The following is a 23,964-nucleotide window of genomic DNA, read 5'->3' on the forward strand; positions in this document are numbered from 1 at the left end:
GAGATTGTGGTGTCGAAAGCATTTCATATGAATAATGGGGGGATTTTTTTTTTAAATACCAAAAATAATCAAAGAAACCTTAAAAAAAAACTTCACTGCATATTTTTGTCTTTCTGAACATTAAAAAAGAAGGATTTTCTTATTTTTTAATCTGAATTTAAATTCAGATTCTTTTTTGTTGACATATGACACTTGTTTGTCACTGTCTCTGTAAAATGTAAAAAAAAAAAAAGCAAACGTATCAAGCATGAAGTATAAAGCTCCTAAACACACTCTTGCACATACACAAACCTTGCACCTGCCCTTTTACATCATTACCATGCAAAAAGACATATTTGCAAAGCCTCCTCATTAAGTTTGGAAGCCATCATTTTGTCATCCCTTGCCATTTCCAGAGAAAACTGTGTGTTAACACAACGGATGTCTGGGTAAACGAACAAAATATGAACCATGCGTCTGTGAAAGGCAGACAAACAGAAACTGGGGCCCACTCATCCATTACGAGAATGAATGGCCATCATTAGCATGAGGCTCCCCGGCAGCACCCTGCAATGCAGCGACATACACAATGGCGAGTGCCACGCTTCCCCCTGCCGTTCCCCCAGAGAAGCCCTTTTGTTTGAGCAGCATCTGGACCTGACCTCCTTGCATTCAAAGCCAATGACCCCCCCTTCCAGTTTGCTCCCAGCTCCTCATTTCTTCCCTTCTTCCCCTCTATCCCAGCCTCCTCTTGGAAACCTGCTCTCCTCTGCCTCTCCTTCTACCCCCGTCCTCCATCTTCAGCTCCTATCCTTTCCTGTACCCTGTCCATTCTACACACAACCCCCCCCCCCTCCTCCCTCTTCTAAGGAGAGCAGCCATGTCTTGCTTCTTGAAAAGAAGGTCTGTGTATTAGTGGGCCTTACACAAAGCCTGCAGGGTGAATCAGAAAAGCAAAGAGGAAAAAGCACCAGGGCTACTGGCCATCTGTCCCTCTGGGTTGGACGTGCCTGATCCAAGTGTGCCTGCCCTCCTCTTTCCCTCACATAATTCCCACCCCTACCCCCACCTTCCCTGATTCCCTTAGCCTATATACACAGCATCAACCACACTCTCTGCCAAGCATACATAACAGACTCTGAATGGCGATGATGTTGAGAGCATGAAAAAAATAACGATTAAGTGCAGTAGAGGACAGTGAGGCGATGACACTTGCCTGGATGCAGAATAAGCCCGGAGCCAGCAAATCAACCAGTAATCCTTTTCTTTTGTGTGAGCAGCAAACAGAGAAATTTGTCTCTCACAATGATTTCCCCGAGATCGGCAATGGGGTGGAAAACAAGGAAGCGAGGGAATGAAAGACAGAGAGTAGGGGAGGGAGAAAGAGAGATAGAGAAGGGAGGAGATGGAGGGTGAGAGCAGCAGAGGCAGCAGGAGCAGCTAGAGTATGACAGAGACTGAAGAAGGCAGAAGCCACCGCCGAGCCACAGGGACGCTGACACTCACTGGAGGATTTGAAGTGAAGAAGAGAGAAGAGCAACAGAGAGACGGAGGGAGGGGAGAGATCAGGTGGGGGAGGGATGATTGGTTCACTCTGTGGCTCAAACGATGGGATAACGCGGAGATAACCCTCATCCGCAAGCGGCAGCTGCAGACAAGAGAGGGGAAACGAATCCCACGAGAGATTGGGAGAACTTCTCTATCAACTGTGACATTTGCGGCGCACAACAACAATGGCCATCTGTGGCAGCCAAGCAAGGGAAGAGGGACGGACAGGAGGGTGGGCGCTTTTTCCAAAACACATGAACACATGTCCCCCAAGCACACACCAAAAAAAAACAGAAACATGAAAGGAAAAAAACACCTCAGGCAGAGGGAAACCCACCTGTTCGAGTCAAGCATGGGGAGAAGAGAACAACAGTTTGGAGGGGAGGGGGAGGGCACACAACAAACAGAGACAAAAGAAAACACACGGCTGAGAAGTGTGGCTTTATTTGACTGCTTTTGTTGTTCTGCCTCGTCATGTTAGGAAAATATTTGCATTTGTTTGCAAGAGAGGAAGGGACAGTAAAAAAGGATGGCAGCAGTTGTAGGTCGCCACAAAGAGAATATGGCACCATAGTGCAAAAATAGTTAAAGATCCACTCCAATCATGTCTTGTTCTATATTCAAAGTATTTATTCCCACTGGTCTTTTAATTATCATTATACTGTTTTTTGCCCAAATCAAAAAACCTGTATCAATTTCTAGGACATAGTTTCAGCAGAGTGACAGAACTCAGAGTTGCCTCTGAGCTGTGGGTGGGACCGTTTACACAGACTAAGCCTGCCCTCCCTTCCCATCATCCCTTTGTTTACACTCTTTCCTACTAGCTTACAGACCCTCACACCCCCCGCCTAAAATAGCGGTGCAACAAAAATGGCGAGCAATATCTAAGCTATCCAGTTTTGAACCAGATTCCAGCTCAAATGGGAAAAATGAAGACAAAAGTGGGTCTTACCGTCTGCAAGCGGATGCATCGGAATAGAGCGGAGCAGGGAGCTTGTGGCTTGCCATAGTAGCTTCACAACTAAGCTTTTTCAAACTGTGTAGGTAAACTCACAACAATTTGGATAAATACTCTGAAAAGCAATTTTAAGCTTAATTTTCTTTATATATGTCCACCATCACCAGGAAATGCCACAAGAATATGGTAAAAATGACAATAACAATTTGTATTGGAGTGGGTCTTCAACACAGAAGTAAAAACAAAAAAGTAAGGAATCATGAAAATCCAGCCGTAAACAAAAATGCTAACATAGAGTTTGGGCCATTTTGAGTGATTTACATTCCTTCATATTTTACAATGTATGTTTGGTTTGGATATAATGAACCAGATATCGATTTACACATTAGTCACAAACAAATGTATTTGCGTATTACAAAAACATAAAAATCTTTGCTAATAGCAACGACAAAAACCATTTAGTGTGAAATGTAACGATAAATGATAAATTCCTCTTAAATTTACCACAGCACATGTTTGATGATTTTAATGTAAACAGCAGGGATGCAAAACTTCACTTTCCTTATGATGAGATTTAAAGGTGGAACACACGGGTTGGTTTTAAACCAAGAATTGTGGCATCTCTAGTAAATTTACGGTTTGAATATTAACAAACCTCAATCTGCCTCAACTAAAAACGCCATCAAGCCTTTTTGGAAATAAGCTTATTGTCGTTATTTCTGGCCAAAGGATGCAGCAATTGTCACACACACACACACACGTGCTTCTGTTTACAAATTCTAATCATTTGCAAAAAGCGTAAGGTAAATACAAACTGAACCCAACGAAACATAATCCTCACTTGATCTGGACCACGGAAGCAATTAAACAAACATATTTTCCTTATATGAATATGCCCTGAGACTCATAGTTAAGTGTTCCACGTTTTGCTTTATTGCTTCTAATAAAAATGATAAAACATCCAAATAAAAAATGAAATATATTATTATATTTAGTATTATTTGTAAATATTATTAATATTTAAATCTATCAAATTAATATAGTTGTGTATAGTATATATTATATACATTATTGAATAATATTTGTATGTATTAGTTAATATTACCATATAATATATTTTTATATTGTAAAAAAACGTACACAAATATTTATCTAATGCATTGACTTATCACCCAATCTATTGATTAGAACAATGTGTGATTTTGTGTTACAGATAGACGTGGAAGGTCAAACAGTATTGAGAGATGAATTTTCACTTTGGTGTTTCATTTAAAACAGTGGTCCAATAATATTAGTCAACTTTATGTCTTAAAGGATTTACAGACCCCACTCTATGGCCACATGATAAATGATCCAGTGTTACTTGTAGTCTTCCTGTTTACTGTATCTACTAGACATTTCAGCTTTTATTTACCAGAGTGTAAAATATTCACAGCTGGCTGAAATATCATAGCTGTATCATTTAAATATGCATTTTGAAGGACTGCTTTTTCATTTTCATTTTGAGTCAAAAAATGCAGCTTCATTTTGAAAATGAAAAAGCATTTCTGGTTTTGACTTTTATTTTTAATTGTGCTACAGAATCGCTTCCATATAATTTTACCAAATCAGCTAGTCTTTATCAGAAATGTATGCCATTATTATTTTTAAGTGGGAAAAGACTATACAAGTTAAAAAAAAATAAGCCTTGATGATGATGAAGGTATGATGATGTTGCCACTGTTCTGTTTTACTGTGGTGTGTGCTGTCTTAGGCTTTGTGAAGAATGCAATGTTTTTACTGATGGACATCAAGTCGTGGGATTGTCTTAATCTTACTTTCTTTTAAAGGCATGCTCAGAAACTCCTCAGTTGTCTGAGGTGATTTACACACGTTTATTTAAAGCCATCTGGACAGAATTTCCAGCCTTTTGCTGGGATTGCCTTGTAGACACTTTATAAATATCCCATGACCTCATTTACTTTTAAAATAACCATGTCCATTTTTTTGAGTATTGACAAACTTGTGGTGGTCTAATGTACCAAAAATATTAGATTTTGTAATTAAATTTTAAACCCTCAATTGCATTTTAAATAAGCAGCTTTAAGGGTTGGTTTTTGTCTTTTGAGCAATTGCATTTGACCTCTGACCTTTTGACAGACTAAAATCAAGTCTATTGCAGTTAGGTATTAAATGTTATTTCTTTTCACTCTATTCATGCAAGTATCTGTTGGTTTATCACTAACATGGAAGAAAAATGGATGAACGTTTGGTTTAGTCACCTAAAAATGTGACACATCATGCATAAAAAAATCATGCACTGAGTTTTGTTGTATTTTTTTGCACAAGGATAAGTCACATTTTCTATTGAAGCAATAATATTTGAGACTTTTTTTTTTCAAAAGAATTATCTTAATGTCCTCGACCTGCATATATATATAATTGTTTTGAAATATAGCAAAATGTTAAATTCAATGTTAATATTTACATCTGGATCACACTTTGCCTTCTGTACACCAGAGCATCTGCATCATGTCGTGACCTTTGCAAGAGCCTTCCATGTTTATCACATAATCAGGCAGGAATCTATTTTCAATATATCAGGACATCATAATCCTAGACAGGGCGCTGTGAGAGGCTCAGAGAGGCGGATTTACTAGTCACATGGCTGAGTGCAAGAGAAGCACAGATAGAGCGAGAAAATGCCAAGAGCAAAAAGAGAGCAAAAAACAGATTTGCCTAGAAGCCTCATTTTCTTAAGGTGCAGCCCATCACAAACATGTGCATTCAAAAACACGGACACTGAAGGAGGAGACAGTGCTGTTTTGATTAGTCACTTGTGAGTGGTGATCTAAACCAGGTTGTTTAATGTTCACCACACTGAGTTTTGTTGAAATCCTTAAGATTTTATTGAGAAGAGAACTAAACTGTGTCAATGAGCCATGACTAGATGTGATGTAAGCAAACCAAGATGTGGCATTTGACACAGTGTGAAAAGTTTGGCTCGACCCCACGCTTTCCCTTACACAGCCATGTGATACAACTGTAAAAATTCTGCTCAAGGCAGCATAAGACTAAAGTGCTTTTAGTGGAAAGCAATAAAAAACAATATTATAAACATAGTTTTCTTCAGTTCATCAGAACAGGGGCTCCTGAATGTCTTAAATGATAAAGCAGAAATAAAAAAGGTTGAAAAAATTGCAAACAAGCCAGAATAAGGAAGGAAAAAAAAGAGTAAAGCAGCAGGAAAAACAATGAAAAACTTTTACTCACAAGGCACTGCGTGACGATAAAGATTGGCTCGGATAGTTTTCTGCAGCTCATGGTCAGGTGACGACTTCTGAAACCTCAAGCTCAGGAAGTGCTTCAGGTCCTTGCTTAACTTCTGACCTGTAAAATGCGGAGAAACAAATACATCTCAAGTAAAATAACATGTTTAAAAAAATTAATTGGCCAGCTGAAACCAACACAATAGGCTAAAGTATTTTTACTATTTAAAAACTCATTACAAAGACGTATTAGGCCTTTGAAGAACAGAATACAACTTTGAAATCTGCTTAGAGTTTAAGTTTGTCTTCTGTTTAGTTACATATATTTACACATTTACCAAGCAAAGACACATTAAAGTAGTCATCCCGTTTTATTAGAAGCCACCAATGTAAGAAAGCACATCAACAGCTTGAACAATACAGAGAGCATCTAACCCGATGGTCCATTCAAAGAGAAAAAGAGTGACCGGGGCAGGTTTTCAGTGTGTGATTAAAGGGCTCCCCGATTGGCTGAAATTGTTAGGCACACCCAGCATTCATCCAATCAGGTGTACTAAAGCTGCTGGCTGAATTTGAACACAGCTCAGGCGCACAATAGAGCCAGATGGTTAGACTGCACTCTCACGCCAGGGTCTCATTTAGGACCATTTAATGATCTCCAAATGTATCATCCAAGTCTGAAATAGTTGGCAAGCAGTTCTGGGGGGAAGTGCCATGGCCTCCTACTGGTCTCAGGTCTCTACTGTAAAGAACCAAATGAATTATATCAGCTCTTGAAGGGCATCGTTACAAATTGTGCATCCTAGATTTTACTGTACAAGATTTGCATACAGTTAGAACTGTCGAATTTCAAAAATTTACGAAATAGCCCAATATAGGGTTATATTTTTTTAATTTTATAATCCATTACTTAAGATCTTAGAAATCTAGAAAAAAATCAAGATAAGGCTAAGTGGAATTGATCGGATCTTCAGCCTGTTGGCTGCCTGGGTATCAGCCATGTGATCCACAGAAGGCATTTTTAATTATATTCTCAACAATATACTAAGTGGAAATCATTGCTTTTGGCTATTGTTTTCACTCCAGTGCAGTCACAGTGCCATGGTGTCTCTACTAAAAGTTTAGGGCAAATAATCCCCTTAATTTAGGCCAGAGTTTGCAGCTTTGGACAGCTGGTAACAGTCATCAGCTAACAGGTAAATACAGAAAAAGATTTGGGGACTGTCTTCATGATGCCTTCTTTGTTGCACATGTTTTATCAAAATTTTTTGCTAGATTTTTGTCTTTTATGCTTCGTCAATAATGGTTGTTTAATAATCAGTTACTGGTAAATGCTTATTCCTTACTTTCTCTGAACAGAGAAAAAAAAACAAGTTTCTCTGAACAGCGCTGTACAGCTTACACTGTACAGCGCAATTAAACCATAAGGATGTTCCTTTTGAGTTTTGCTTTTTTGTTTTTTTTTCAGTCATATTTCTGCTTTCATTTTGCGTGTTTTCCCTTCACATCATGTTTAAGTAATTTATACAGATCTGTCTTCATTTAAGTTAATGATCTCAGTTTATTTAGGCGTGGTTTTTAGGTCTTCATTGACAGGTCATCTACTATGTCACTCTTTTTTGTTTCTCCCTTTGTCTTATGGTATTGTTTGAGTTTATTTATAAATGTTTTAGGTTTTTCCATCAAACCTGGTCTTCTTTGGGCGTTTTTCTAGCAGTTCCTGACACAACATGGAGTTGATGACATTTTAATAATCCCCATTAGTCTTAATTGCTCTATTTGTGTTTTTCCTAAAAATGGATTTAGAAAGAAATGTCAGTTTAATATTATGAAAATGTTGAAATTTACTATACAAACTGGTAAGCTGATTTACATGTGAACAAAAGTTTTTTTTTTTTATGTGAACAGCTGTGGTGACACTTAAAAGTTTTGGTGTTTAATAGGCCTGCACAATATACCGCAAATTTATCGTTATCGCAATATCCAGCTCTGCAATATGCATATCGCAAAAGATGGCGAATATCGCAATAAATCGCAAACCCAAAATGTGTTAAAACAATCTTCTAGCAGCTTGAAGCATTTAATGAATCAAATAAATCCCTTTATGCTTTGACCAATCAGATGGACGCCTTCCCATTGTTGACCAATCAGATGGAGGCCTGTTATGTTAGATGTTTGTCCCCCATGTCGATGAGGGTCATTTGGAGTATAATTTTTAAACTGTTGCAATGAAGTGGGAATGATTTTTTTTGTTTATTTTTCTATTTGTTTATTTACCGCAAATTTATCGTTATCGCAATATTGATCACTAATATCGCATATCGCAAGTTTTCCTCATATCGTGCAGCCCTAGTGTTTAAAGAATCAAATAAATCCCTTTATACATTTGAACAATCAGATGGAGCCCCTTTATGTTAATGCTCACCTCCTATGTAGACTAGGTTTAACTCTTATTTAAATTAAACTGTTACAGTAAATTGGAAATTATGTTTTTGGTTGTGTTACTATTTGTTCAAGGATTCAAAGGGTGTTTATTGTCATATGCACAGTAAGGAAAAGGTTTTCCCTGTACTATGAAATGTATTGCAAGTAATATTATCATCGCAATATTGATCTTTATTATTGCAAATCGCGAGTTTTCCTCATATCGTGCAGCCTTAGCCCAAATATACGCATACTAGGAGCACAAGGGGAAACAATGGGATTTGATGAGAGTTAAGATGCATCAATCCATTTTCTTAGCCTTATATTTCCCGTTCGGGGTCACAAGGTTGCCAGAGCCCAACTTGGCTACTGTTGGGCGAAGGCGAGGTACTCCTTTGACCGGTCACCACCTGTTGCAGGGCACACAATCACATACCCAAAAAAACAATCACTCCCACACACATGTACACCTAGGGACACTTTAGAGTAACCAATTAACCTATGAAGCACATTTTTGTAATGTGGGAGGAAGGCAGAGAGCCCGGACAAAACCAATGCATGCATGAGGAGAATATGTAAACTCCTCACAGAAAGGATCCACTAACCCCTGCGCCACCATACAGCTCATTGCGTTAAATTAACAAACTGTAACTGGGACTGTAACTAAGAATAAACAAACTAGAACACTTAACAGAGTAATTCCGTAGACCATGGCAAAAAGTTGAAAATAGGGATGTTGTTTACATTCTGTTAGAAAGTTGAATTTTTCCCTAAATGTGACAAATTTATAGATGCTGTAGGAAGTTGCATAAAGGGAAAAGAATGAAAAGAAAACTGTTGGTCAGTGAAGAAGTGTCATAAATTGAGGTCCTACATATTGTCAGTGCCAAATCCACACCGATACAAATATGAAAGTATGTCATAAGAAAGAGAATGTTTTAAAATCCCACTGTGATCACGCCAGCCCATCGGCTTCCTTTCCAGCTGTGAAAGAAAATTTCACAGCAAGCAAGAGCTGGTTCCACCTGTTCCTGAATCACTAGCAACCGAAGTTTGTGCCTCTGCGTGAAGAGATGGTATCAGCTGACTCAGAAGTGGCCGGAAAATATCCTGATATGCTGAGGGAGATAATCGTAGTGGATAATTATCATTCGGATGAATGAATGATGAATAAAACTGGCCTATCTGAAAGAAGGTGACCTCTCACACTTAACTGATGAAGGGGGAAGCACAGGCTCCTGGGTTTAGGGCACAGATAAAGCATCAGAAATGTCCCAGAAGGGTTTTTTGATGAGTAAATTGTGACGGACATTCTTCAGCTGCGGGGGTGGGGTTTTCCGTATTCTGCATATTCATTGGTGTGTCTGATCCCTAATCCCCGCAAATACAGAGAGAATTCAGTACATGGATTTATTTTTCTACAAATGGATGCATCATAATGGAACAGAACATGGAGCTTGTGGCCTTTCGACGATAGCAGCTGCATCAAAGCTACAGCTTTTTCAAATGGAATTTTTCGCCTGCTCCCAATTTATAATGATTTGAATTAAGAAATAGTCAGAAATACGATATTCATTTTAATTTTACTTTATGTAAGTCATCCATCATGAGAAAAATGCCACAGTAACATTTTAAAAACAACAAAAATAAAGATTTTTATTGGATTGGGTCTTTAATCACTATAGGAAACAAAACTAGCAACCAATAAAAATGACCAAAAGGGTAAGATTCCCAGGAATTACTTACACATCCAAAATAGTAATATTTGTAACATAACTAATTAACATAAACACAATCCATAATGAAAGACTCAAACAGAGGGCATTCACTGCTAACTCACCTAATAAGGAAGTCTTATTGTAGCCAGTAATCTGCTTGTGCTATTTTCTGTGCATTAGCACAGACACAGGTTGGTATTCTTTGCTGTATTTTTCCGTCCTTCTACACACTCACATACACATAGTCCACTGTGTAATTCAGTGCAAGCAAAGCACAGTCAGGTAATTGTTACCTAGCAACCATCTAGTGCTGACAACCATTATTATGGTCCCTGCTAGGCAAGCAGAAGTCAGATTGTAAAAGGAAGACATACAGCATCACATACACAAACATACAACTAAAAAGTAATGTTTTAACTAGTGAACCTTTCTATTTTCAAAAGAAGAACTGCAAATTTAAAGTAAAACATATGTTGGTGTTTTTGCATATCTTCTTGTTAGTACTGCTGGCTCAGATGCTTTCCTCTAAGCTAGAGACTTCTACCAGGAACAATTCCCTAAAGTGAGTATATGCCTGGGTGGGCTGCCCAGGTGTCATGCTCTGTCAATGAGAAAGTCATCCAAAATTCATTATTTATGAAGATTAAAGCTGCGTGAGCTAGAGATTACAATCACTCCACTGTGGCACTCACAGTGTGTGTGTTTCTTTGGCTCATGCTGGTCCATAAAAAGAATAAAAAAGCATGTGTGGAGTGTGGTAGTTATATGTACTATTACTGCACTGAAATAAATGGTGACTCAAATTTTGATCAGCATGTTTGAAATAAATGCATGTGGAAAGTATTCCAAGAGTAATTCATATTTTTGCTTCAAGAATAAAACCTTTGATCTGAACCAGTCTGAAACAACATTCCAACAGCACACACCATAAAACAATCCAGAGGGTTAAACCCTATGAAACTGAAGACACCATCTCAGCTCACTGCAGAGCTTCTATACTTCAAAACGGAGATCTGATTTACAGAGCATTGCATAGTGCTCGTGCAATGTCTGTACTGCACATATTAAATGTTAGTTTACAATTATGCTGAAAAATCTACCAGCCATTAACTAAAAAAAACACAGTTCTCAGCATTCACAATATATATTACACATTATTGGTGTAGTATTTAAGAAATGATCAATAACTGATATAATAATAACTAGATCATTGAATATGGGGCCTTTCACACGAAAAAGTATATGCAGTTTTATGATGTATGTTTTAAGGACAAAAATATTTTATCGCTCCAAAAAAAGAAAACTCTCCCTGAAAAATGCACATTTAAATGAAATATTCATGTAAATTCAGTCCCACCATTTCTATTCATAGCCTTGTTTACAACATGTATACAATTCCCATGCATGTCAGATTGTATTAAAAGTTCCTTTATGTTTAAAATAAACATGAAAGTAAATTTGCAGCAAACTCTCCTCCCTTCAAAATAGGTTATTTTATCGAAAAAGAAGAAAAGCTGCCAATATGCTCTCCACATAACAGTAGCATACTGTAGATTGTGTCAGCTAACATATAGTTTATATATAGTTTTATTTCCATATCTCGATGGCCAAAACTAACCTAACCTGCTGCAGAAAAAAAACGTAAACAAACATTTTAAAGAAAAAGCAACACAAAATCCCCTGTGAAGTTTAAAGTCTTGTGTTATGCAAAACCATCTTAACCAACTAATCGGACCTTTCTTGTACAAACACTTCATAATACAAATATACAATGCAGTTCATGAAAGATTTTTTTTTAGATCTAAAGAAATAACAGGCTTTCTAACATTAGCTCAAATAAAATAGATCTTGTCAAACCTCAAAGAGGATATCCTTCATTGTCTTAAGAGTAATATGTGTCCTGATGCATCAGGACACATCTTAAAAACCAGAGATAGCACCACAGTAAAATATGGTATCTAGGATCAAAGATGAATGCAGAGTGGATCTGTAAAAAGACTGTTGTGAGCAGAGATGAGTTTTCCTGTCTGATGAGACAGAAAACTGATGTGAGAGGCCTCAGTCTTCTTAGAGGAGACAGGCAGAGAGAGAGATAGATTTAACTCAAATAAGAGTGGATTATACACATCTTGCATGCCTCCAGCCAGTATTACATAACCTTAAATCTAGTTATGCATCCTGCTTCATTTTGGGAGTGGGGGTGGGGGTTAGTGCAATCAAACATCTGAAGATATACAATACGTCAATTACTCCATTTCACTGCCTTTTTTCTTTGAGCATGTTAACATAAATGTACTGACTCCAAACGCAAATCCAAATCTTCATAATAGCTTTTCAAGATTTTGAAATCATTTACAAAGGATGCTGGTCCTGTAACATGAAAATACAAGCATATGGCAGCAGCTGACTGAAATACCAGCAGAAGATTGGGCCAAACAGCTGCAGTCTGTAGTACCATGTAACAGCTGTCCATACTACCGCCTATCAATCTTGTCTGCAGAAATAAACTGGTCTCCATTAACCATTCAAAGCAGAGTCATAACCATAACTCAACTGCAGTGGTGTGTGTGTATAGCTAGATAAAAAAAGAGGGAAATGCTCTAAAACAACACAAAAAATAGATTTTTTTAAAAAATCATCACTGTGTTTGTTCTGTGTCAGAGGCTCTGTTCAGCTGCTCATTAGGATTCGCATACCATCTTCCAGCTCAACACTGCCCTCTGTGTCTCTCCTTCTACACACAGACATGTATCCATGGCAACCCAGAGCCAACCAGATTAGGTTGAGCTCCATGCTGCCATTTGAACATGCTGCCTCCCAGTGGTTAATCCCAACTATTCACCTATCAAGCCATACCCGCTTCTGCTAAATACGTGGGATATAAATGGAAAAACATCCTTCAGGCTTATGATCATATTCATCAGTTGGTCGGTCATGATATGTCCTTTAATAATTTTTATTTGCTATTACTTTAACTTTACATTTTCCCAAAATTACACATAAAAAATAATCTACAATGTGAAAAAAATCCTAAGTATTGCATCTATATACCATTTCAAATCAGGGAAAACGTTTTCCATTTTATTTCTATAAATTGTGTTAAAATAAAAAAATATATATAACATAAAATAGCTTGGCAATCAAGTAATTGAGAACTGTGACTTGAAGATACAGCAATACCTACAGATGTAAGTTTTATCCTGACCACAGCCAGATAAATCTCTAAATCCCAGCTGCTGCCTGGAAGTATAATCTGCAGTCAATACTATGCAGGCAAAGTGGATAATTATACAAAGAAAAACATGGATTCCAGGATAACACTAGAACAGTAGCTCTATAGATTATATACTGTGTTTTTCTATCATGTTAACAACATTTAAATAAATGAACACAAATTGCACAAAAGTGACGTCAAATCTTCATCTTGATGTAACCTTAGAGGGAGAAACTTCAAAGAGGCCTGCATGGGTGTGTGTTGCAGTGGTGGTGGTGGGGTGATGCGTGTTGATGCATGTTAGAAAGAGCTCTGCTCCAGTGTGTCAGACATTTCTTTCTCCCATTAATACTGCGTAGACCACAAATCAAATTCTAAATGAGAAGCCTGTTGTCTTTAGTTTAAAGGATGGGAAGAGGCGGTCCTGATGTGATCGGGAAGCACACATGCACATGGATTTGCTCTCTCTAACTGTAGAGTCAAGAGCAAGAACTGTGCTTCAAGGCAAGAGAGCTTTCTAATCCTGATCTGCAGCAAGATCAGAGGCATTTTTATGCCATTTTCATACAGGGGTTTAGCCTCATGTCTTTGAACCTTTTGTAAACTATACTTGGCTCTGCTGCTTGTTGTAACATTATTCAGTGAATACACAAGTTAATTCCACAAGTAGATTTTTTCATTTTCCATGGTGAATACTGTATGTCAATGTCATTGCACTGCTGGTGGTGGCACAATCTTTAGAACCTGCATAATAGGTAAAAGAATAAAACAGAACTCACATTTTTAATATATATATTGCTTCTCTTTTTAGATGACATTTTAACTTGGTTACATTTTTATTTTTATCCATTTTTGCGCATTTTTATTAAATTGATGGCACTAAACAGCTCAGAGAGAGTGTGATTGTGTGTTGGTGTGCAGAGAATTGCTTTCATTTTTATTGTTCCCAAATTGACAATAAAGTTACTAAACGGAAAAAAATTGGTATGAACAAACCATATCCAAAACAATTTTCATCTGCAAAATTCCCAGATGAATTCATTATTACATTTGGATTAAAAAGGCTCTTCTGTGTCTGCATTATTATATCTTTTGAGAATGAAAGCAGAATCAGACATGCAGATGTGTGCAGTGTTTTTTTTTAATCTATTCTTTAAACCTTTTAAATTGTTTTCTACTTTAAACTGAAACCAACTCAGAATATCTGGAATTTTCACTAAATGGAACCAATAATATTATGTTTCGTCAAGTTCATTTTTTATAATGGCTGCAAAGTAGAAACTGGAAATGCTGGTTTTTAAACACAAATTTCCTTTGTTGCACTGGTCTCCAGGAAGTTTCGGGACATCCGGACGAAAGAGTTCTCATTACAGATGATATTGTCTCATTTTTTATGTATAACTGAACTGAGTTGTTGTCCAAAGCCGGAAAATGTAAGAAAAGTTGCTAACAAACTTTAGCATAACATAGTTTGCTTATTTAAAATATCAAATATACAACATCTGCAATTGCAGAAATCCTAAAAGAACTTTCTGGATTATCCAGAATATCCAGAATTTATTTTTGCATTTTCCACATGTCACCATGGCAGCAAGTGCTGCTGTTAATCAGAGTTGCAGAGGAGGAAAGGAAAAAACAAAGTGGTTTGCCATAAAGCTCCAGACCAGTCCTCTTTATATAATTACCTCTATAAGCAGCCACACCCAGAGCTCCTTTCATGTTATTCTCACAGTAAGCTGTCATTTATCTGGATGGGTACATGAATAACACAGACAAGAGCCCAACTGACACCCTCTTGTTTTTCACAAGTGTTTTAAAAATATTAACACTGATTTTAATTCTGAGATTACACATATTTTATGCAACTACTAAAATTTATATTTTTTCTATATTTAGGAATAGTCAGTAAAATGTCGTAAATATTTGGGTATACCTTTATTTTTAGTGTTCTTAATATTATTTTTAAGGTTGTACATGTATTTTTTGTGGGTTTCTTCCTATCTAATCAGACAAACAAAGCTCAGTAAAAGCAGCTGATTATGAAAATAACCTACCACAGAAATTTTGCCTAAAACTTGTTTTCTGTTCTCGTAGTTTTACAAAAAAATAAATAAACACTTGCTAAAGTTGCTAGTTTGTTAGCAGGTACTGTATATATTTATTTGTAACTGAAGCCAATTGTTTTTCCGTAGCGAGAGGATGCTTTCCTACTTTTATTACATTTTATATGCATGTAATGGAAAAACATGTTAAATCATTAAATATTTAGTGATTTTCTTTGTTGGTTTTGCTTGCTTATATCTGGGTTGTGATGCTACAGACAAACCAGTTTTAAAATGGTAAAGAATGTTTTTGTAAAAAGTATTTCTATGCAGATCTGCAGGAGTCTTTTTTGGTGAGCAGGCATGTGCAGGTCAGTTCTGACCTAGTTCTCTAGCGATATGCTGCTGACTCAGACTCAGCAGTGCATAATGGTACAACTGGAATGAAGAGTCACAGACAAAGAGACGCGCAAACACACAGAGCCACACACCAAGGCAAGCACAGGCGGTGTGTTCCGCTCTAGTGCGCTACATCTGTTCATTACTAAATATATCCAGAGGAACCCAGGCTTACCACTCCCTTCTGTATGTAACTAGCTGAGCAGGCCTAAAGGATGAGGGAGAGCAGGAAAAACTAGCAGTAAGGAATAAAGACAATTTTGAAAATAAATGAAAATTTTAACTATTCTCATTGATATACTATGGACATATACATTTAGCCGATTCTCAGAAGACATCTCAAACTATAATAAAGTTGGAAAAACATAGGAATCCCACATTAATTGGATACCAGATGGCATAATCTCCTCATCCTAATCTTAAATTGACTTGGAAAGAGAAGGAAAAACACCTTTTTTGTGACATGCAAACAAAGATGCTATTTTTAACATGTCCATTGTGTTGTTTTTCCTCCCGAAGGCAACATGGAGAAACTGAAGCTTCAAGGAAACAGAATCCTTCCTGTCACTGATAGAAGGCATTAAGCTAAAGTTGGTGAGTGAGCATCAGTTCTGACCGGCTGCCTTTGGTAAATGCCACTGCCTTGCCTGGCTGCTACACACAAAAGGGGTCTGTGTCATTAAAGTCCACTCTTTAGAAGCTGATATCCATGGGCTGTAAGCGAGAAAAACAGAATACTCACTCCTCACCAACTTCCTTTTTATTAGGAAAACATTCCTGTAGGGATGAGTGTGTCATCACAAGCCGAGTGCTATAATAAAACATTCAAATGAAAAACAGATAAGGAATTATAACCTGCCGTTGTGGTGTGAGCCGGTTTAGACACCATGTCCCACCTTTACCTGGATAAAAGGAGAAGAAAAATAATGGCCTGATGTGGGGTTTGAGTGCATGTTAATGAGAGAGTGGAAAAGGGGAAGTTTTTCCACAAAGAGGCACAGCCTAACCAGTAATTTGTACCTTGAGGGTTATAATTGAAGGGACTTCTTGTGATGTTGACGCTGCCAGAAAACAAAGCGGCGGAGTTAAAGGAAGACAAGTGACATAGATATTGTGTATGAGTGGTTTCTTTTGTACTTCACCTCATATGTATTAATAAATACCACAACACACCTTTTCCGCACAGAGCCAAAGAAGCCATAAAGTAGATTTGAAAGGCTGCGTTTACCCTGAGAAATGAGAGTCTTCAAGATTCATTCAATTATTGTGTCATGTGAAGGTCCTCAGTCTGTTAGCAAACAGAGGCGGCAGCTGACTTTTTATGGGAAGAATTATTTTTGGAACACCAAGTGGATGTTTGCCTGAAACCTAAACTAAATAAAAGTTTTAGGGCTTAGTAAATTAAAATAAAAAAAATAAATCGGATTATAGACATAGATAAAAAATTGAAGAGTGATTCACTTACAGAGCAGCACATACCTCATTCCACAACTTATAAATAGGAGACACATCAAAAAGGAAGGACAAACTAGGAAAGAAGTATAACAAAGGGCTATTTTAGTTAAGCATCAAAGCATTTCAGCACTGCAAAAACCTTTTATCCTTAAAGAATCAAGCCTTTTATATAGAAAAAATAAAAACAGAAAGAAATCTTATTTTTTGACTAAAAGAGTTTAAATGACATATATTAAAGGGTTTTAATATCAGATTAGTCAAATGTGTTGTTACCATTGACTGTACATTATAACTGGACTAAGTGCCCCTTCTGTTCTGAACAGGAAGTATCTGCAAGCTCCATGAAGTCAAAATCCCATAGATTTCAACAATTATTAAGACATTATATTTGTCCGAATAACTTTGCTCTGTTACCTTTTTTTAACATGTTCTTGATAATCCTTTTTTTTCATGATATATTTTTCTGTAGTGCAAGTCATTCAAGTTATGAACTGATCAATCGAATCAATCAATCAATAGAAAATGGTAATTGAATTGATTTCATTCTATTGGAGCCGGAAGTCATCTGTTTTTTATAGGTGCCGTAACGCTAGGTCCAGTTCTCATATACAGTCAATGACACAGACATGAAAAAAGGACTGTAATTATTAAGAGAAACCTATGGCTTGGTTGTTGTTTTTTAACTGGACCATTTTTTCAAGTTGGCCTAACCATTTACTTCTTTTTTTCTGTTTTTGTGAAGGAACACATACCGGTACCTTTTAAGCCAATAAATCAACTATCCCCACCCTAAAACAATCACGTCAGCCTGTAATAAATAGGTTATGCAGTTTTTCTCTATAGACAATAATATTATTTCTACAATTTTGAATATTAAACCTCAAAAATTCCATTCTACTCCAATTAATTAGATATTTGAAAAAATTCAAGGAGCTAGAGGGGAGCATAACAACAGGACTTGTTTTTCAAAACTTTGATTAATTTAAAAGCTTTCATCATAAACTAATTTCTGAATAACACAAAGCAGCAAACAAAATAACCACAAAGGGGTGGAGAGATCCTCTCTAAAAATATAAATTCCTCTAGGTCTAATTTTTACAAAAAAGTTTTTTGTAAAATGGTTTCTCTCTTTAATTCTCTTTATTTGATTTTAGTTTTTTCTTAATGCCGATCTTTAGAGTAAAAAGATAACTTCGTCTCAGAAAACTCAACTGAGCTCTTTTTTTATATCTCCAAAGTGAAAGGGAGCTTTTATCACATAAATCAAAGCTTTGGCAAAGGCAAAAGTTCTATTTTTACATAAGAATTATGCAAATCTTTCTGTTTTGCTTTGCTGGTCTCGATCCTGCCTGTCTGGCAGAGGTCTTTAAACACTGTCAATAGTAAATTTAACAAAAATAGCTGTTCCTGTATTTATTCATGTACAATTTTCTTCTTTGAATCAGAAACTCTTTTTCTTCCAAACACAGTCAGGTCCTATGAGTAGCTTGTTCAGACAAAAGTGTTCTTTTTTAATGAGTTTCCCACCACCAACACTGTTCTATCCTGTGTACAACCAGATGATGCAACTTCAGACAACAACAGAAAAACTCAAGGTCACTCCCTCCCATTTCCAGAATCGGTTCCAGCCTGCGTCCATGCACTGAACCTCTCCTGTTTCTGTTCTTTGTTAAAATAGATATTTTACTTTAGATATGAAATAAATTAGCATGCAGAAATTTCAATCTTTAAATGGAAGCAGTTTGGTCCTAAAAGTGGTTTTCAATTCCCAAAAAGGAGCAGATTATGTTTTTTAATGTATTATCAGCAGGATAATTCTAAATTTAGATTATATTTACAGTTTCTGCTAAATCTGCTAAATCAAATTCTGTAATTCTGCGCCTAACGAAAAAGGTTTTTCTAAACAAACTGACTAACTTTTACTGAGACATATAAACAAATATCTAGACCAAACATTCACTGATATGTAAGAAAGTTTATTTTTATTACATTCCCAAAGACTGATGACAGCATTCTTTAGGAATGTTCTACGACAGGAACCCGTGAACCTGACTGTAGTTAAGGGATGTAGCAATTCTGGAACAATTCGAGTGAAAATAAAATTAAAAATTATTAATTCAACATTATACAAATGAAATTCACATTAGTTTTTCTAAAACTGTTGCACTATTGTATGTACTTCATCATAGTTTTATTTGGTGTGCTTTTGTTCTACTCGTACAAAAAGCCTTTGTACATGAACATTTTCACATCATTAAGGCCTAGAAATTGTGGCCTTCTTCCCTGACACACTGTGGCTAATGCAGACCATCCCGGAGTCAAGCCAGAGCAGGGAGGAGAATATCAGGAGGTCAGCTTTGGCAAAGCGGCTTTGATCTTAATGAGGTGTGCAGCTTTATGACACAGGCTGCAGTGAAATGTCAAAGAATGGAAAGCAGAATGTGGTCACATGGACACAAACCCATTTATTAGAGTGTTTGACCCTTTTTCTTCACCTGTTCAAGTTTGTCAGTGCCTCCTTAGGAATTTGCTCTTTCACTTCTTTTAAGGTGAAATTTCAGGAAGTAAGATCACTGGAAACCTGGGGTGACTGTCCTAAAATTCCTTTGGCCCATTCAAGTTTAGACATACTACAGAGGGAAATTCTTTTTTAAATTCATGTCAACAGCACTACCAAATGATGAGTTTTAAAAACAAGTGCAATTACCACCATTTAAAGGTCCACTATACAATGAAATTGTAGTGGACTTTATTTGGCATTTACCTGAATACAAAAACATATTTTTCATAGGTAGAGAAAAAATTCAGGTGTCAAGGAGTTAAGAAATCATCCATACAAGCAGCGTCTTCAATAGCACCTCATCTAAAAGAACTGCTGTTTTCTTAGTAATATCAATAATTAAACTGTATGAAAAGCATGTTTTTGATCCTTTCATTTCTAAGGGCCTTCCGCTCTGCTGTTCTCATTTGCCCCTCTTTCAAAGACTTCTGCCCCCCCTCCCGCCACCATGATATAAAATGTTCCAGCTCCGCCACTGATAGAGACATGCTAATGTAGGTTCTATGTCACACCTACAAGCTTTTCCAACAACAATATTTCGTTTGCCTCTGATTCACAATGATTTTAATAAATGAATACTGAGAAATGCAGTTTTTAAGCCTAATTTTGTTTACATATATGTCTTCCATCATGAGAAAAATCCCACAAGAATATGTTAAAAACACCAAAAACACATTTTAATAAAACAGTTTTTCCTGTACACAACGTTAAAAACATCATGTCATAAAGCCGGTTATGTTCTTCATGTTAAAGCCAAATGTGAGTATTTATTCCAGTCCCAAACTAACATGTGTGGGAACTTTAAGTGTGCTAAGGTCTTGATGACCTAAATGATGAAGTTGTCATCTGCCTGCTAAGAAGATGAGCGGAGACATTTTACAGCCCAAAAGATCAAATGAAAAAGATCTTTCCATATTTAAGTCCTAATTTCTTTTTATTCCCCTGAAAGACTGTATGTCTATCATGGCAATTTGCTAAGCCAAACAAAAGTCTGGACTTTGTGTGCTTGAGCAGATATGACTAACTGTTCTCTGAGGACGTTCCAGGAAAAGTGCCTTCTGTCAAAACAGATCCTGTCTTACCTAGAAATTCAAATTCCAACGTGATGTCTTTTTATCAGCAACTGTCCTTGTAATCCTTAACTTTCTTTTTATCTTCTGCCTCCCTGTTCTGTTGTTACAGTAAAGCAGGCAGAGATCATGCAAGCGATGTAGACTTTCGGTTCTAGCAGTCTGAACAAATTAGCCACCCATCTCAGCGCACCACCAACCTTGTGACTGATTAAAATTTAACAAGCCATCTTCTGACAATGGAAAGCTTTCACAAACTCATATACTTTTAGTAACAGGGTTGCAGTCATTGCTGTGGTGCAAGAACAACCCTAATCCTAAAACTAACCCTTCCTTTTTGAACGACTTACCAAGCCATTTTTCTGCTTTAACAGACACTAATTGATGCTGTTAAGCTGAGCTGCAAGATGTAATTGCATTGTTGTACATAGGCTTTGAAATTAGGTAACAATGTCAACTTCAGCATTGACACAGTTATTTAATTTGAAAGCACTGGGTCAAGTGTGCAGCTCAAAAGCTTAAGAGCAAACTCAGTCTTTAGAGCCTTACATCCAAAGGACAAGGGATAGAGGAGAGAGCCTTTAAGGATCTGTTTGGTGAAATTCACTCCCTTCTCAGATAAACTATAGTCTAAAGTAATTAGTGTAGCAAGTGTATTTGATCATCCTTCAGATAGGGATGGGGAAAAAAAGGGTTATTTCTCTGGTTCAGCTTGTGAACCAATAAAAGCAAAACCCCTTTAAATATCAAAATTTGGTTTTCCTTTTTGCAAAAGTGTGGCTTTTAAACTTAAAACCCCCCACATTCTTTGATTTAAAAAAAATTTGAAGAAGGATGTTGGATGTTCTTTCACCCCGTCAGAATGTGTGTGATTGCAGAAGAAGGAAAGCTTTGAATGTCAGCATATGTTAGTTTATGTCCACCACATGAACTCCTCTGGCAGTGAACAAGCTCTGATTCAAATTACATTATCCAGCATATGAGATTAGCAAATGCCATCTCCTGAAACTCTACCCCGGGATACTTCTTCTGAGCAGTTCCAGATGAACCAGAAGAGGAAAAAAACTCATGGGTCCTTTGAAACAATGACGGACTGAAAGGAAACCTTTGTGAAGTCTGATTACTAATGCAAATAAAATTTTTTAATAATGGCTAATATTTTACATTAAATAGTCCTTTTAATTACTTTAAAGTAAATATGTAGAGTCCATGGGGCTATGGGGATGCTTTTGTTTGCACTTCACTTCTTGCTGCATCACTGCCACAAAGAATAGTTGTGTGGACAGGTCTCGTCATTCTTGTTTCGTCTGCAGTTTAAACATTTCCATTCATCCCTAGTTACAAAATATCATAAAAATACTGTAAATGATTTGGTGGAAGTAGGAAATCACCTTTGTGAGATCTTTTGGCTCCACATCTCTACTTTCTAAATCATGCATGCATCAAACACACTAAGTTTAAACCCACAGAGATGCATTTTAAGTAACTCAGATTTCAGTCAGACAACTCTTGCAGTAAGAAATATTTATTTGACATTTTTCCACATTCTTTAAGTTGGCATTCACATATTTTCGTTTGGCATAAGGCTCCGTTCAATTCCATAAAACTTCCATAAAATTCCATAAAATTTCCATAAAACTTTCGGGTAACAAAACCCCCCTTTACGGAGCCCACAGGTGGAAGCCGGGGAGGAGGGTGGGGCGAAGAATGAGCGCTGAAGGTAAGAAAGAATGAACAACTGCGCACCTGGCTTAAATAGGACGCTGAGCAGGTGAGTTAATTAACTGAACCGCCCTAGGGTATTTACCTGAAAACACTGCTTCGAGTATCTGCCCGAAATACGATAAATCGTCATTAAATTTAGAGTTGTTTTGTTAGATACATAGTAAATAAACTAAAATTATTGCTAAATTTACTTGTATGAATCTCACATTTATAGTATTTTTAACCTAAGTTTCTTTAATAAATATTGAGTATTTCCTTGCAAAGAAAGATATTTTTAACACTTTTTTTAAATACAGCATTGGCATGTACTCAAAGTGCACCCAGTGAACAGGAATGGTATTGGTTAGTTTGCAAGAAAAATTAATGTACTTTTTGGCATTCTGAATATGTGACAGTTTCTCTTGAAATATGAGGTAACATGCTTTTTTGGGGGTTACAATAAAGGTGAAACATTCAGCACCTGTTTCCTCCCACAGTCCAAATACATTCCTCATGGGTTAACTGGTGACTTTAAATTGCCCCCATGTGTGAGTGTGTATGGGTGATTGATTGTGTGGCCCTGCAACAGGCTGGCAACCTGTCCAGAGTCTACCCTGTCATCGGCAAACAGTATATAACCGGGACAGGCCCCTGCAACTGTGTGATCCCAAAAGGCATACAGCAGGTAAAGAAAATGGATGGATTGACATTTAGCACCTGTTAATCACAGACAGAAACATCTTCTAGGCAACTGAAACATGGTCTGTTTTTTAAATTAATTTATTTAATAGACATTCTTCAAAAAAAAATATATATATATATATATATATATATATATATATATATATATATATATATATATATATATATATATATATATATATATATATATATATATATATATATATATATATATATATATATATATATATATATATATATATATATGATGTGCTCTGTCTGTTAAAAATAAAAACATTAGCCCGTCACTAGTTGGAAAAAACAAACAAACATTGGAACAGACCAAAGACAGAGATGACTGGTTCCTTCTCCAAACTGCATTGTTAGAATAATTCAAAATTCTATTGAAAAAACGTGCAATGAGCTGGATGGTGATGCAGTGGTTAGCACCTTCGCCTCACAGCAAGAAGGCCCTGGTTCAAATCCCAACTGTGACCCAGTCGTATAGAGCTTGCATGTTCTCCTCCTAGGTTTTCTCTGGGCACTGCAGTTTCCTCCCACAGTCCAAAGGCATGCTTCATAGGTTGATTGATTACTCTAAATTGTTCCTAAGTGTGAGTGTGTATTGAGTGTGTGGTTGTGTGGCCCTGTGAAAGGTTGGCGACCTGTTCAGGGTGTACTCTGCCATAACCCAACAGTAGGCTAAGGTCTGGCAGCCAGTGATCTCGAAAGGAATAAAGCGGGTTATGAAAATGGATGGATGAAAAATGTGCAATAAAAAAACATTTTTTGATAATAGGAATAACTGATTTTTTTTCTCTGTAACAATCTCTTTGCTCTCTATCTCAAGTTTGTGTATTACAGTCTCACAGAAATGCCAAGTTCCTCATATAACAACGAACAGGATGATATATGGCCTAATTGTCCATCAATAAAATCCAGTTAGAAAACTAGATATTGACAC

The 23,964-nt window shown here is 36.7% G+C and overlaps 1 protein-coding gene across 22 annotated transcripts in view; it reads right to left on the reverse strand.

Annotated features, from left to right (window-relative positions):
- LOC101168460 (membrane-associated guanylate kinase, WW and PDZ domain-containing protein 1) overlaps positions 1-23,964 on the reverse strand; it is an 82,972-nt gene that overhangs the window by 53,008 nt on the left and 6,000 nt on the right. For 16 of the 22 annotated variants that reach the window (XM_078950502.1, XM_011477255.4, XM_011477254.4 and 13 more), the window contains exon 2: positions 5,738-5,854. In XM_078950502.1, coding sequence (XP_078806628.1) covers positions 5,738-5,854 — 117 coding nt within the window. Of the gene's footprint in view, positions 1-1,195; positions 1,518-5,737; positions 5,855-23,964 lie in introns of those variants that run through there. The other 6 variants (XM_078950507.1, XM_078950505.1, XM_078950504.1 and 3 more) reach the window with 2 other exon arrangements.

Source organism: Oryzias latipes, chromosome 7, assembly GCF_053564925.1.
Source record: "Oryzias latipes strain Hd-rR chromosome 7, Olatipes_Hd-rR_3.1".
NCBI classification, from domain to species: Eukaryota; Metazoa; Chordata; class Actinopteri; order Beloniformes; family Adrianichthyidae; genus Oryzias; species Oryzias latipes.